Source organism: Aulonocara stuartgranti (assembly GCF_965226115.1).
Source record: "Aulonocara stuartgranti genome assembly, chromosome: 4".
NCBI classification, from domain to species: Eukaryota; Metazoa; Chordata; class Actinopteri; order Cichliformes; family Cichlidae; genus Aulonocara; species Aulonocara stuartgranti.
In genome coordinates this window covers 34,549,663-34,564,820 of record NC_138942.1, presented here as the reverse complement: position 1 = coordinate 34,564,820, position 15,158 = coordinate 34,549,663, and the positions used below count along the sequence as shown (strand labels likewise).

Sequence of the window (15,158 nt, the reverse complement as noted above, 5' to 3'; positions counted from 1 at the left end):
ATGATCAGCGTTCTGCTCTACCAGGTGTAACAATTGAGTTTAACATCCATGAAAACGAAATTTATGACATTTAACGGAGTTAGAAGTTAGCAGGGAGTTAGCTCGCTAGCTTCTATCTAAATACAATATAGCATGTCCTGACTGCGGGGTTTTGGAAACAAATTATAACGTACAGCTCTGCTATCACTTCCAACATAAATGAAGACAGAAAACTAAACAGCAGTGACGTTTGTAGGGTTACTGAAGTTGGGCTAGCTGCTATATAATGATGTGCTACGTGACCGCTAGCGACACAACTATGTTAGCATAATATAAACAAGCTAACTTTTTTTCCACTCGATAAAAGTTAACGTGAGTGTTCTCGGTGGTCAGGAACAAATGTAATTGCATGGCAGGATGCTGTAAAAGGACCAAACTTCAGCCAGGAGAACAACTGAGATAATCCATCCACAATACGAGGTTAGTCATTCATATACTGCTGCATGGGCTGGGCTGTAGTTACATCCTAAGGTTTTAAAAACTGAGCTTAAATAAATGATTAGCGGTAATAAAAGCCGAGGGAGGTCAACAGGGATCACTGACTGTTTTAGGAGCTTTTTGAGATTAAATAGAAGAAAATACATAACATTAAACATGTTAACAACACAAAAGCCATATTAAACACAGACTACTTTAGGCCCGGAAGTAGGATTCGTCACGTCATCACTGAACAACCGGATAATGCCCATAAATGTGTTTGAAGAAAAATATGATGATATCCTTTAACCTGTTTGTTATGAAATGCTATCATCTTTTATTCTAACACACTGGTGTGAAAGTTTGTCATAATCTGAGTAAATACACAAGAATTTGCACCAAATCCAAATCAGTTCATCCTTTAGTGTAAGTGAACATTCCTGCCAAATTAAAGGTGTTTTCTCACATGAGGTTGCTGTGACCTTCACCTCGGAGCATGGATGATCAACCTGAAAACAATGCCTGTAGCCACACCTGTCACCAGCTGTATAACGAATGCCCATCCAAAGAGCAACTGCACCACAAATGGTTTCTGAAAATGTCTGCACACCGTGTTGGCTTTTGGCTTCAGGGGGTTCCTCTAGTTTTTAAATACAGTGAATGACAGAATTGTCATCTGGGCCTCTAGCCCAGCTTATTACCATCGAGTCTGTTCATTTCTGGAGAGAAGTACAGTATGTCTTGAATTTGGCTGAGTAGTTAATAGCTCCTAATAGCCAAGCAGCAGCAGGGAGATAGCAGTCTGGCGCTCTGTGTCACTTGCGCCTTCTTCACGTTGAGTTTTCTTCTCCTCAGCATGAGCAAGGAGCAGAAATGGGTCACCGCCACTGTTGTTGGCTGCCCTGCTTGGCCTCCAGGATCTGGCACTGTGGGCTGGTGCACCAACATTCTAGAAGTCAAGCCTTGGAAACTACTCTGCGCCTCCAGGGAAGCAGCCTTTTGTTTTGTTTGACTCTAACAGGTCGCATGAATACCCCCCTGCCTCCCTCCTGCCTCCTGCCCTTCTCAGCTACCCTACTCCCCTTGGGCACGGTCCCAGCAGGCCTTGGGCATTGTAACTTCTCCCTTCTTAGTTACTCTGTCCCTCTGTGTATGTGCTTACAGACACACACAATCCATCTATCTCCCGTGAACACTCCCACTAAATCCTTGGCAGCAGACAGTGACCACCCTCTTTTCTTTCCTGCCCCCCTCTCGAGCAACCCCTTCTCAAATTCAAGATCAACTGGCTATGACATCATGTCTGGTTGCCGGGGGTAACGAGACGGCCAGGACGTGACTTCTATAGGGGCCGAAACTCTCTGTTGCTCTGTTCCCTCCATTTCCCCTCTCGCCTTGCCCTGCTGGTATCTAGTTTCTCGTCTCGCCTGGATGTAGCACCCAACGTTTGCCACTAGAGGGAGGACAAAGCCCAGCGCTGGTCCTGAGCCGCCACAGGCTCGTTTTTGAGAGGATCTTTGTTTTGTGATTGATCTTTTAGTTTTAAAGTGGACCATTAATCTTTTCATGTCACTGCAGAGACACGTGTAAACAGTTGGTGCCGTGTGTGTTTTAGCTACGCATTGAAAAGTAAAACCATATTTCAGACAATTTGTCCTAGTCGGTACAGAACATCTCAACTTTTCTATGAGACACACAGCCAGAAGTTTTTGGTTACCTCTGTCCAAATACATCTGTGTTCTTGGTGCTATATTTTTTTAATGTTTTTATGGTTTAGGCCTAATGAAACCAAAGACATAGCGGTAAGTAATATTTTTGACAACAATGTGTTGGCAACAGTTTGGGGAATCCGATATTTTGCTACACACAGAGCCAGATCCATGAAGAAATAGTTTTAATGTGAATTAACTTCACTTGGCGTTAAGGGGAACTCTGACTGCAAGTCTTTATTGCCTGAATTCAGTGCTTTAACTCACAATAATGGCCTTGTGGTTAAAGAGCAGAGGCAGTTAGAGGAGCAGATTAATAACCACGGATCTTGAACCTGATGTTTAACAATTAAATACAGTTTGTATGTGATGTTCGCGTGTCCACACAGTTTGGCCACATGATGTGTGCAAAGTTCAACTTCCAAGAAAATAGAAACAACTTAGAGTTAAGCAACATAAACATTTCATCAGCAAAGAAAACGTTTATGAAGTGATGGAACAAAAAGAGATGAACAGTGAAGCAATGAAGGGTAAAGAGCAGAGTATAATGAGCGGAGGGGCAGAAATGGAAAGGGAGAAAAGAGAGAGAACAGAGGGCAGAGAAACAAGGGAGGAGATCAGCAAAGCAGTTTCAGATGGTTTCCATGTGTCGACGAGTGGAGCTGAGCTGGCTCCAGGCGGGTGTGGTTGGACATTAATGAGAAAAGTACTGGTGGTAATGGAGGAGGCACATGAATGAGGTGCAGGGTGGTGAAGGGGAGGAAGAAAGAAGGTGAGAGAAGGAGAAAGTAAAAGGCAGAGAGTGAGCAAAGTGTGGTAAAGCTAAAAGGACGGAGAAAGAGAAGTAGGAAAAAAAGGGGGGGGCAAGAGGAGGGAAAGGAAAGGAAGCAAGTAGAGAAAAAAAAAGCTGTGAGTAAAGGAGCCTGAAGGGTAGGCTCCATGTGTGCCAAATAAACAGTTGAGCACATATGGTAAACCACACACGTACTGTAAAATACAGATGTACAAATGCACACATTGATGGCAAGCTGTGGGATGGTGCGAGAGAAGAGGTGGAGGAAACCGTGCAGCAGGTTTCAGGCAGTGAGGGAATAAGAAATATTTTGGCGTACATCCACGCAGTTAATAAGTTTCCAGAGTTTGACCAGTAATTGCAGCGAAAACAGCTGAGTTTCCTCCTCACTCTCCTACAAAGCGAGAAAAACTGCCAGTATATCACCCAACTCCTACCTGTGTCTGCTGCGGGATGTTCAGAAAGTTGTTGTCCCGTGATCCGATGCCGACAAACCTGTTGGGAGCTGTGGCGCCTGGCGTGGAGTATGCTACGGAAACAGAAGGAGGACAGAAAATCATCAGTGTCAACTAAACAGCTAGCACTGCAACCTCTCATGGAGTCTTAACTGGAAAGGTGCAAATTCTGCGAAGTAAATGTGTACACTCATTTTATGAAAGTACAGTGAAGAAAGGTGTTCTACTTTCATGACTGTAAGCTAAACCGAATGTAGCTACCTGCTTGTTTAGCTTAGCATAGCATTAAAACTGACCATAGGCTGGATAAAATGTGATGAATGTAGCCACGGTGACACCACTTATTGGGTTGTAAAGCACTCTTTTAAAGCTCCAACAATATCTTTTTGTCTGCTCCCATGTTGTTGTTGTTGTTTTTCTTTTAGAAACAAGTGACTACACACGGCTGAGCATAGAGTGCTAGCTTATCAGGTAACGCTAGCAAGAACGCCTTGGCTAGCAAGCGGCACCCATTAATATTACAATTTCTCTCTATCTGTTTAATTCTTAATGACTTTTAAAAAGAGTACAATTCACTCTTCATTTAATAATTATAAAATAAAGACAGGACCCATTTTTTTCAAGACTAAGGAACATGGACATCTATGGGTTTAGCTTGTTTTTGGAGTCAGTTGTTTTCTGGCATTTTAGTGTTGACTTTATTATGCGTTTGTTTGTTTGTTTGTTTTATCTCTGCAGGTTGATACTTGACTAAATAGCTAGCACAATCCAAAGTTAGCAAAACCACTGGAGCCAAAAAAACTAAACAAAAACAAAACATAGCCATACCTGTTGAAAACCGAGATTCTAAATTAAGCAAACTGACGTTACCTTCATGTGATTGAGCGATTTAAATGTTTTAAACTTTTTCTTCTTCTAACTTTGGCAAAAAAGCAAATCATTGTAAATGGTCATTGCTTCAACATGAAATGGCATATATTAAACCTAATAGATTTTAGGAAACAGGCGCTTGCTTCTACCGAAAGTACAGCTATACATCATTGAGGTCATTAAGACCCCATGGAAATCTGGCATGCAAACTCAGATCTCCCCGGGTGATTAAGGATACTTGATAAACTTCGTTGGAAGCGATTATGCACACTGAAATTCTGACACTGAGGAGTCAGGGACATTTAAAACCCAGTGGCATCAACGTCTCTGACAAATTTAGGGCAGTTTGAGGTACCCTACGGACTCCAGAATCTGAATCTCACTGAGGCATTCAGAGATGTAGTGTGTAGACTTGTGCATACGTGTGTCTGTTTGAGTGGAGGAAAGGGAGGACAAGAATGAGAGACAGGAAGGAAGATAGATATACATCCATGTGTTTCTAAGAATTGGAATAACATAGATAAGACATAGAAGACTTTGAGACGCTGACTGGGGGTAAAACAAAAACACTATATTTGAAGGAGAGCTAAAAACAAACAAAAAAAGTGCTCCATCCAGTGCCCCTCCTACCACAGGTGAGAGAATGTACTGTATGACTGACAAAAATTTAAATGCACACCCTGTTCTTGCTCTCTAACAACTACCATGCAACAAAAGAAGCTAAAGCAAAAGAGGTACCAGTAAGTTATTCCATAAGGTGTCCCAATCTCTACTGGAATGTTCTTGGAGTCCATATAAATTAACTGCCCTAAATTTGTGCCCTTTCATAAGCAACAATAAGTTAAAAATAAAAATCTTCTTACGAGGTTTAGCGATGTGCCCAGAGAAGGAAGAAAAGAGGATTTAGAAGTAGAAGAAGTGGAGCGGTGATGTAGCTTTCTCACACCAGGCCACGCAAAATGGGTTCAACATGTAGAGCTCCTGAAACTCATGGGACCTAATACAGAACCCTGATGAATGCCACCCAAGTCCATAATGAAGACTACTTTGAGCCAAACCTTTGATGGCCTTGATCTACTCTATTGTGCTCCACAGTATATTCTGTGCTTGCTGTTATTGCCTTCCACGGGGCTAGGGAGATGCGATGCTGGATACACAATGATGGGGCGAAGTTGGAGGAAGAACACTGACAAAGGTCCTTTGCCTGGAGAGGGTTGGGATTTTCTGATTTGTTTTTTTATATTTCTTTTTTTTGGTGTTGGTTTGGTTTTGAGAACGGTCTCTGCGGGGTCACTTACACGGAGATGCGGGCGAGGAGAGTCCGCCGTCAGGGGGCGTGCTGTTGGGTTTAGAGTCGGGCATGGGAAGGGGCACTGGGCGGGCCACTGGGGGAGGTGGAGGCAGCAAGAAGGAGCCTGGCATTTTGCTCTGGCCGCTCCCGTTTGGCTGCAGACAACACAAATAGGGTCAGGAGGGCGACATGCGACAATCCGCAGACACGGAATGAAAACAGGACGCAGCTTGGGAGGCCAGGTCCAAAAAAATATCCATGACGGCGGGAGGAGGAGTGGGAGGGGGGGAGCGATGGTGGAAGGAGGAAGAGGAGGAGGGTGGGAAACAACAACCAAAGGAATGATGTATGTGGACGGCATCTTTCATGAAGGTGTGAAAAATAATAATCACCACAGGGTTTGAAAGGAGTAGGAGTTGGAGCTAAAGGTGAGAGGTTCCACAGGGGTGGTCCGTGTCGGGTGGAGGAGGAGTGGAGGAGGGAAGTGAGCAAACTGTTTGACTGGGTTCGTCCAGAAGATGGCAAGAAATCAAAACCATGGAAGGATACTCTTCTACACAAGCACAACACCACCAACAACAGCAGCACCAAACAACCAAAACTTCAACTAAAATCAGAACGGCTAAGAATGAAAACAGAAACACGATGACACAACACAGGGCGGGGATGCTTGACTTGAAGTGTGCCGTGACTGATTCATTCTCGTGCTGATGGTTATAATTTCTGAGGGGTTGGGTGGAGCAGAAGAAAGAAATAAAAAGAGGAGGAGGGGGAACGTCAGGGTCTGAAAGAGGAAACGGCAAAATGACATCGACAAGACAGTACAAAGATTTGTAGACCAGCTGAGTAAACGAATGTGACGTGTGCTGTATTTGTGTCGCCGTGGGTATATTTCCCTATAATGTAGGTGGACACATCGTCAAAGAAGCTCTCTGCCATTCCTAGTTTATTCAAAGTAATAGTATAATGGTTCATTCATGATTTCAAATTTAGGACCATAGTTACAGTTGAACTAGCTTTTAGACTTTTGAATATGTCATTAGATTCCAATGAGGTATGATCAAGATGTGCAACTACAACAAAATTTCCAAATTAAGACAAAAAGAAAGAGATTTGTATACGTCTATTCAAGCTGCTCAAATTCTCACCTATAAATCTATTAAACTAGTTAACTCCAAGCACCAAAATGACAGATGAAGGATTAAAACTAAAACAAGCACTATTCTTGAATATGTATCACATCTGTCAGTCACATGATCCGAGAAAAAAAGCAAAAACCAACAGAACCTCAGGGATAATGTGCATACCTCTCATTTGGTGAACCTGACATCATGTTACGTTATAATTAACTGAGAAAGACGAGCCACAAACACAGATTTCATTATGCACACAGCTTCCGTATGCTGCACTGTTTCACTAACATACGGTGGTCCCTCGCTATAACGCGCTTCGGCTTTCGCGGTCTCGCTGTTTCACGGATTTTTTTGTGTGCAATTTTGCATTCTTTTTTTTTTTTTTTTTTACAGCGCATTGTGTCCTGCATCCTGATTGGCTGCAGACCATTGTCAATCAATCTCATGCCGTGTCTCCTGCACAGTACAGAACGCGTTCAGCTTGTCAAATTTACATAAGTCATGTTTACTTTCATTGGTGGCGGGTCTTACCTGCCCAGCGGCCTGCCCTGAGCCATCGGCACAGACAAACTGCACAAATTCCTTCAGGGGATCCTGTCCAGGGTGGTGGTGATAGCGGATGGTTGGGTGGGTGAAGTAGGGGCTAGACTGCTGGATGATGGAGGGAGATGGGAAGTGCAGGGCCGAGGCTGAAGCACGGGGGCTCCCTGTAAACACAGACGTTTGGTATTAGAGGAAACACGAGCAGAGGAATAGCGGGACACGAACCGCTGAGTTTCTAAACATTCTTACAGATGGGAGAGATGAACTGAGCAACCACCAAATGATAGCAAGAATATCACATCGCAACTGGAAACAATAAAACTTAAATCTGGTTTTAAGATGAAAGGAACTCGGTTTTTCTAGGAAAAGCTAATTTCGAGTTAATAGGTATTGTATGCATTGCTTATTTTTTATGACTCCTCCAGTAAACCCTTACAGCTTTATTGAAGAAATTTATATGAAACGCTGCATCCAGATGAACACAATGAACTTTTCGGAAAGAGATTTTTACACACACATATTCACATCTGAACACTCACTGAGACAATGTAACAATTTAGGGCAACGCCGTTCAGACTGCACACACTTCTAAATGGGCACAAATTCAGCAGATAAAAGCGCTGCATTTTGAAATCAGATCCAAAAAGCCTGTTAAAAAACACAAAGAGATCATTGAGGAGTGTCTTATATTAGCCTGTCTTAATGCCTGCGCTCCTGTGTGCTGTTTTTGAGGGTGTGATTCACTGGCGTTGATGCATTTTGGCATTTACATACTAAAGCCTTTTTTATCTGACACATTTTGTTTCTAAGACAGAATTAATCTGTAAATACTCTCTAAATCTGAGTTAATATTTTTTCTGCTAAATGGCTCGTGAGCTTTATATCTGTGTATGTGCACGACAGGTGCGGAGATGCAAAATATAACTGTATTCTGTGGCTAATAAGCTTACAGAAACAAAAAACATTCTGTTTTTCACCAAAGAAAATAGTGAAACTCACACCAAACAGATGAATATATGTCTGAGGTGCGAAAGGGGAGCAGTTGGTTGAGCCCTACCACACCGAGCACAAAGCCCTCCCTGTCAGACTTATATCCATTACTAAATCTCCTTGTTTTGTATTAGTAGCCTGTTCTCTTAGCTGTGCCAGTTTAACACCCACCCCATCCCATACAGGCCCCCCAGCTGCCCACGTTGGGCTGCCAATGCTCTTTAGTGCTTGCATCTTATACATTGTGTGTGAGTGCACTTCATAAGGGTGCCAACCCTGCTGCATTCCCCCCAGACAAGGGCCTATGCTTCAGGGCCCAGCAGCACCTTGCTTCCATGCCAGGCTGCCTGCTCCCAAGTGAAGCAGTCGCCCTGCTCCTATAGTCGCATACTAATCCCATTAGACACTGGGTGAAGGCCAAATGCTGGGGGTATGGGAGTATGGATGGGGTGGTGGTGGCCCCTTCATACTTTCACCTTCTTTTGATTCCCATCATATTTGCCTTTAAACTGGCAAAGCCCAACGAGCCCTTCACTGATACCACCTGACATGTCACAGAGGTATTAAGAATGTTAAGATATTAAAATATTGCTAAATAAATTCATTATAATCCTTCTTATACAGTTGAAATATCCGTGTTTGCTTAGTTTCTAACCGTGCTATGCTAATATCCAGGGTGGTAGAAGCTGGACATTTAAACCAAACGGTCACTACTTGAAGGCTAATATTTATCACTTAACCTCAGCTGTTTTAAAACGTTTCCTTTACTTTCAGCTAATGGTGGAAACAATTTATTCATTTCTTTTAGATAACAGATATACATTTTTGTAGGTATTCCACTCATTATTGCACTACTTTAGCTAACTATTTTACAACGTCAGCCAACTAATCTTTGTTACTTTCAGCTAGCTGTGTAAGAATTTATCTGTCATTTCAGAAACATGTATTTAGCTTTGTGTAATTTTTTAACATTTAGAAATGATTTTGAGCTCTTCCAGCATTTTAGACATTCCTGCTAGCTAAGTGTTTCAAATACTTTTTGAAACTGTACATCCAAACTGTCTGTTACATACACTATAATTTGTTTGGTTCATCTGCTAACTAGCACATGGTCCTTCAATACAAACACAGATTTTTTTATATAGGGAATTTGCAAAAAACAGTGGAACCATGGCTGACGTGGCTGAAGGGAGAGACTCCATGAAAGCCACCCTTTAGCACCGTTGCTGCTAAGAACAGCTGGGCCCTGCATGCTCCTTATTCCCACTTTCAATCCTTTAAATCTCTTGGATCTTGTCTTTTACGTAGAATAACAACAATGCTGATGATGTGGTAACCACTTTCAAACTAGCATGGCAGCATTCCCAGTGTGCACGCTGCCACAGTTTGTATAAAAAAAACAAATCCCAAAGTGTGTAACTTAGAACCTCTGGCCACCGCAAGGATGGGATATTGTATACATGTGTGCACGATGGTGTGAACACTAACAGTGCATGTATGTGTGTGTGGAGACTGGATTTGCTGTAGTCACATCTCAAGAGGTTCTGTCAACAAGCGCTGAGTAGGGTTTAATGACATGGCGGTCAACCTCACATCTGCTCAGTGACTAAAAAATCCTTTGATGTAGCGCAAGCACAAGGGTAATTATCTCCAGTGAGCTCCTTTACTTTGTGAATTTAGAAAAGTACATAAAAAAGAGAAAGTCTCTAATTTGATCTGTACTGGTAAAAAATTATGATTTCTGTATTTATATTTGGAAGCTCTTTAGCTCCACGTGTAAATAAAGTGGCAGGGTTTAAAGTAGCTCAGACTCAAAACATCACTTTGTGGCCGTGCTAGTTTGAATTACGTGTTCAACCTGGACTTCCCAAACTGCAAAGGGAAGCAAATCAATAGGAATTTCAAGAAAAAAACCCGTAACGTGACTAGTTGACTAATTAAAGGTCATGAAGCAAAAATGATTTGAATGAATGACTGATTTCCTTCCTGTCTGGAATGATACATATTCACTACTGTTACCACTAAGTATCAGTATGACCTTGCAGCCTGCAGATTTTGATAAAAGGACCCCGTTTAAGACAAAACAAAAACGGGAATTTATCAAATTGTTACAAACCAACAGTGAGTTTGGGGATCTGAGACCATGGCAGTTGCGCAGTTGGCGTCATTACCGTCAGACATTAAAAGGAAATGTTTAAGACCAACAAATAGAAGCTGAGATAGTGACTTTTAGTTTGTACTAATGAGGGAAGCTCTAGACCCCATAACTCAACAGCGTCTTTCAGAACCCACTCTTCAAGTAATTCTGACTTTCTGGTAAAAATGTAAAGCGTTCAGCCAGGATGAGATAACCTGTTGGCCCATTATGAAGTCATCGAGGTCTTTTTGCCCAACGAGTCAAACTTGTTTCAGAGCTAGAAAATAAAAATGCAACAATTCTACTTCTACAGCTCTTGGACTGTACTAGGGCAGCTTTGCATCTTTTACAGTTTGAAGTAATGCTTATTTCTTTTTTGCTGAGCCTGGTCATAGCCTAGTCGACCTGCCTTCATTTCCCCCTTGATTGGCTGCCAGGAGGCTCGAACAAAGACTAGGTGAGGTTGCTTTGCTCACAGCCAAAGCTGTGACATCATGCAGAGCCAAGAGTTACGTGGTATTTAGAACAGCCTGAAGCCTTGGCCTTTGGCTCACAGGGATTAGTCGTGCGTACACTTACCTCATTCATTTGAAATTTTGTCCATGTTTATCGTGAGAAAATCTGAATTTGGACCCCCCCCCCAAAAAAACAAAGCAAACAAACAAACAAAAATCCTAACAATAGCTTCTTTATTCATTACTCATTTCCACCTGTGGTCCTGAGACTGGTTTGCCATCCAGGAGTCTTGAAATGAATACTGGGAGTGGATGGGTAAGAGGAAGCTGTTTTATTCATGTAACATCTTGACTGATCTGACAGAACAGGTTGCAATATCCACCAAATCCCTCTAAGAAGACAGAGGCAATCTACAGAAGAGTACAACTAACAGCCATCCACCACCAGACAGAACTAGAGAAGCCACACACCACACCCAGAAACCCTGCAAGCTCCATCACCGGCAAGACCTGCACCCTACGAGGTAGGAGGAGGCAGAAGAGGACGAGGCACAGACCCATAGAGTTACCTGCCAGCTTCCCAGCCACTCCCATCTCCCAAAGACAACGCCCCCAGCTCTAAACCACAGAGGGGTAGGGTGGGGGATGGGGGCACTGAAAAAGTGAGAAGTGGGTAGGAGGAGATGGTGAGGAGGGGGAGAGGAAGGGGTTGGGGCGATCAGGGGGGGATCGGGAGCTGGGTTGGTCTCACCTGGTCTCACTCCCGCCAGCATTGGCAGTGGGTGGTGGGTGAACGCCATGCGGGGGGACCTCGTCTGGGAGGACAGGGCGCTGAAATCGAATTTCCCCGGCTTCTTAAGTGAACCAGGCGACGAGAGTCCTGGCAAAAAGGGGATCAACAAAATGGCAGAACAGAGACGAGGTTTTAATCAAACATGGCTCCTTTTCTTACTTTGACTCTACTCAAAAAAAGAAAAAGAAATTTATCAGACTTTGTCAGATTTGATTACAAGAATCAAATGATTATGATCGACTGAAATCAATGGATTGATCGACTGATTCATTCATTGATTTGTTTGATTGGCTTAACATACAGATGGGTCCTCACAACCTGTCTATTCTGTGTCTGTACAGTCAGCGGGCTGTACCGTGTCTGGGGGCTGAGGGCAGGGTCCGGTGAGAGGCCATGGTTCGAAGCAGCGGGGGTTCAGAGCAAAGGGAGGTGACGGGAGAGGGGAAGGGGTGGGTCGGGTTCAGGTCGAGAGGCTGGGGCACAGCGTCAGGACAGAGGAGAGCTGGGAAATGCAATAGCAGTTCAACTATGGTCACCACTGAGTGTATGAACAACACAGCAATCCCCCTGCTTACTTTAACCACTGAAATCTAATCAAACGGTCTCCTTTGTGAGGCGCAAACTACCCGACTAATCCCACACGACAACGCTCTCAGAGCCCGGCGTCGCTACAGAGAACTTCAGGAACGCAGTCAACAAACATGCCAACCAACCTACTCACTGCACTTGTCAGGATGCCTCTTTAGAATGAATGGGATTCTGGATGGCCTCATATCTGGGGCAGACTGTGCTTTCGATTCAATGCCAGCATGAGCTGTGCAACTACATATAGCTGCAGACGAGCATGCCAGAACATACATCAATGGATCCTCTGATGTAGTGCCCTTCTGCATATCTGACTGTCAGGTATTTTATGTTACTGACTTATAGTATTTCATAAAGACGTGCTTGAACTTATATACACACACACAGACGCGCGCACACACACAAGCTGCTCAGGCTGGGTGGTAAGCACCGGGCGAACTGCCAGTAAAGGCTAGATGGCAGAGCTGTAGAAAGATGGAAGAAGTTAAGCAGGAGCGGAGCGGTGACGGCATGGCCGGCACACACAGACAAACATATTAAAGTGTCCCCCCTTGTCTATAAATGTCGGCCGAGGCTAAAAGCCTGCATGAAATATCCCTTAGTTTGGCAAAAAGGGGCACACAAAGTATAGGCCCAGCTCACCAGCGGACCAGAAACATGGCCAAAAGTGTGAGAGCTACAGATAAAAGAGGCTCTCTTCTGTGATCAAGGCCTTGTGTGGTGGGTGCTGAGGGAATTTATTTTGATGTGTGGTAATCCAAAGGCACAATTTAGACTTTCTGGGTTTGAGGAACGGTGCCAAATGGTGTATCTGACCTCTGCGTGGAACCGCAATGTTGAATATAAACTGAAATAAAACTCTGGAAAGAAAAAAATCCATAAAACAGAGAATAATGAGGAAGTTAAAGTACAGAAAAGTACATCAGCATGGACACACAGACCTCATTACTTTTCTCTGGAACATGCGGAGCTCGTGTTTTGCTTCACATTTGGTTGAAAGAATAGAGCGATAAACAACCTTGGCGAGAAGGACGCCCGTAAACTACTAAGCGACACAATATTCACACATATAAAAAAAACACACTCGAATAAAGACGTGGATCATTTCAACACGGCCCGAGAGATGTGGAAATAGATTTTATGAGCTGAGCTTGTAAAGTCTAACACAGCAGATTTCTAAACAGCTTTTTCTTAAATGCTAAACTGGGAAATGTTTTATTACTATTTAGCCACAATGCTCACAGGCACCACGGGTGCAGCTGTGCTTGTGTGGGCACCTATAAGCACAGAAAAAGGTGGGTGCTGGCACTTATGTTCAGATAGGCACGTCACGTGACTTCACGAGTAGGTGGGAGGAGCGGACACGGCGAGGAGGGTGAGATGCACTTTATTCACCGATAGATTTATGAGACAAATATCATCCATCTGGTGATGCTTTCTTGGGGGCATATTACAACCAATTTACAGCTAGTACAGTAAAGCTGCAATCTACTGTTAACAGACTGTGGAATATTCAGCAATCAGCCAGAACTTTCAAATCACTGGCAAGTGAAGTGAGTAACATTTATAATGCCATTAAAATGTAATATTATGCTGGAAACTTTGGATGATGTCATACATGTGGCTGTTACTTTGACATGCATTACCCACCACGACGTTGATCCAGACCAAGCCCACCCTTTCCCTCGTGATGACTACTGTACTCCCTGCTGGCAGGCAGCATGCCTGCCAAACTCCTCACGAATGGCTCAAGAAACGTAAGAGCTCAAATTTTCAAGCCTCCAAAGTCTTAAAATTGTAAAATGACAGAGCATCACAGCACCCAATGAGGTCCCCTGTCCATACCCCAACAGGTCAGAGCTGTTTGGCATGTTAGGCAGATGGTTTTAGTTTTGTGGCAAATCTCAAGGAGTAGTACGTAAGGATGTACCCAATGATGAGCGGTGCTCAGGAGACGTGCAGAATCAATCAGGCTCTGGAGTATCTTTGAAGGAGTCGAGACCACAGATACGGCTCCATGTTCAGATTTTTTTTATTTGAGGGTTTAAATTGTAATAAAATACTATTTGGGAGTATCAGAGATGTCACTGTCGTAGCACCGTGAGCATGTGTCTTTTTTATTTCACACATCAAATGAGCAGCTGCGCAGGATTTCTTGCAGCAGCAACCTGAAAGCAGCTGACCACCACAAACAGCAGCGTTTCTGTTTTGATGTAATTTTCATTTTTATTATCCTTTGAAAACGTCTCCCATCACGATTGGTTTCAACGTAATGGAAATAAAAGGACATGATATGCCTAATTTTGACTAATATCTGATACTTGTGGGCATTTTTGTGTAGATGCAAGTTTAAATAATGGTTTTAGCAGGGCTCTGTCTCTTCACAGGTTATCTGCAGCCATGTTCAGCTGAACGGGTTAAACAGGGATGGCTCTCTGTAGATCAGCTCTAGTCTTTGGCTGGAAGTCTTAGAAAATGTTCATTTCTCTGGTTCTGCATTGGTTTAGCTAATTTTATAAAATGAATTTGTAACTTCTGAGTTCTTCAACTTTCTCCCCACACACACACACACACACACACACACACACACACACACACACATGAAAAGACATAATTTAAATGGTGTTAAAGCCACAGAGACTGAATGTAAACATGCTGTGTATTCAATGCGTCCCTGCAGCAAAGCCTGTTTGGCTGCAGTTCCTCTGTTGGACGTATAGGCAAGACTCTGTGCTGCCACATCCCAACTTTAATTATAACCAGCTTATTATGCACAAACAGCCTTAAATTATACATATTGTTTTTAGTCTCTGTGATATTCCCTAATTAGTCGCTATCTTGCTGAAATATCTATCTATGCGGCTTCTCAGTGAGGAGCAGCAAATGAGGCCCAGATGCCCAATGAAAGCTTTGTCTGATAAAGCTAACAGAAGTTACTCTGATCTCTC

General features: G+C 43.3%; 1 protein-coding gene across 14 annotated transcripts in view; it reads right to left on the bottom strand.

The window, feature by feature from the left end:
- Window positions 1–15,158, bottom strand: part of nfixb (nuclear factor I/Xb) — a 135,184-nt gene that overhangs the window by 7,112 nt on the left and 112,914 nt on the right. For 9 of the 14 annotated variants that reach the window (XM_082529189.1, XM_082529192.1, XM_082529190.1 and 6 more), the window contains 3 exons: window positions 11,584–11,712; window positions 7,239–7,414; window positions 3,396–3,487 (listed from right to left, as the gene is read on the bottom strand). In XM_082529189.1, the coding sequence (XP_082385315.1) occupies window positions 3,416–3,487; window positions 7,239–7,414; window positions 11,584–11,712 (377 nt within the window). In that variant the 3' untranslated portion in view covers window positions 3,396–3,415. Of the gene's footprint in view, window positions 1–3,395; window positions 3,488–5,581; window positions 5,730–7,238; window positions 7,415–11,583; window positions 11,713–15,158 lie in introns of all 14 variants that reach the window. The other 5 variants (XM_082529185.1, XM_082529183.1, XM_082529193.1 and 2 more) reach the window with 2 other exon arrangements.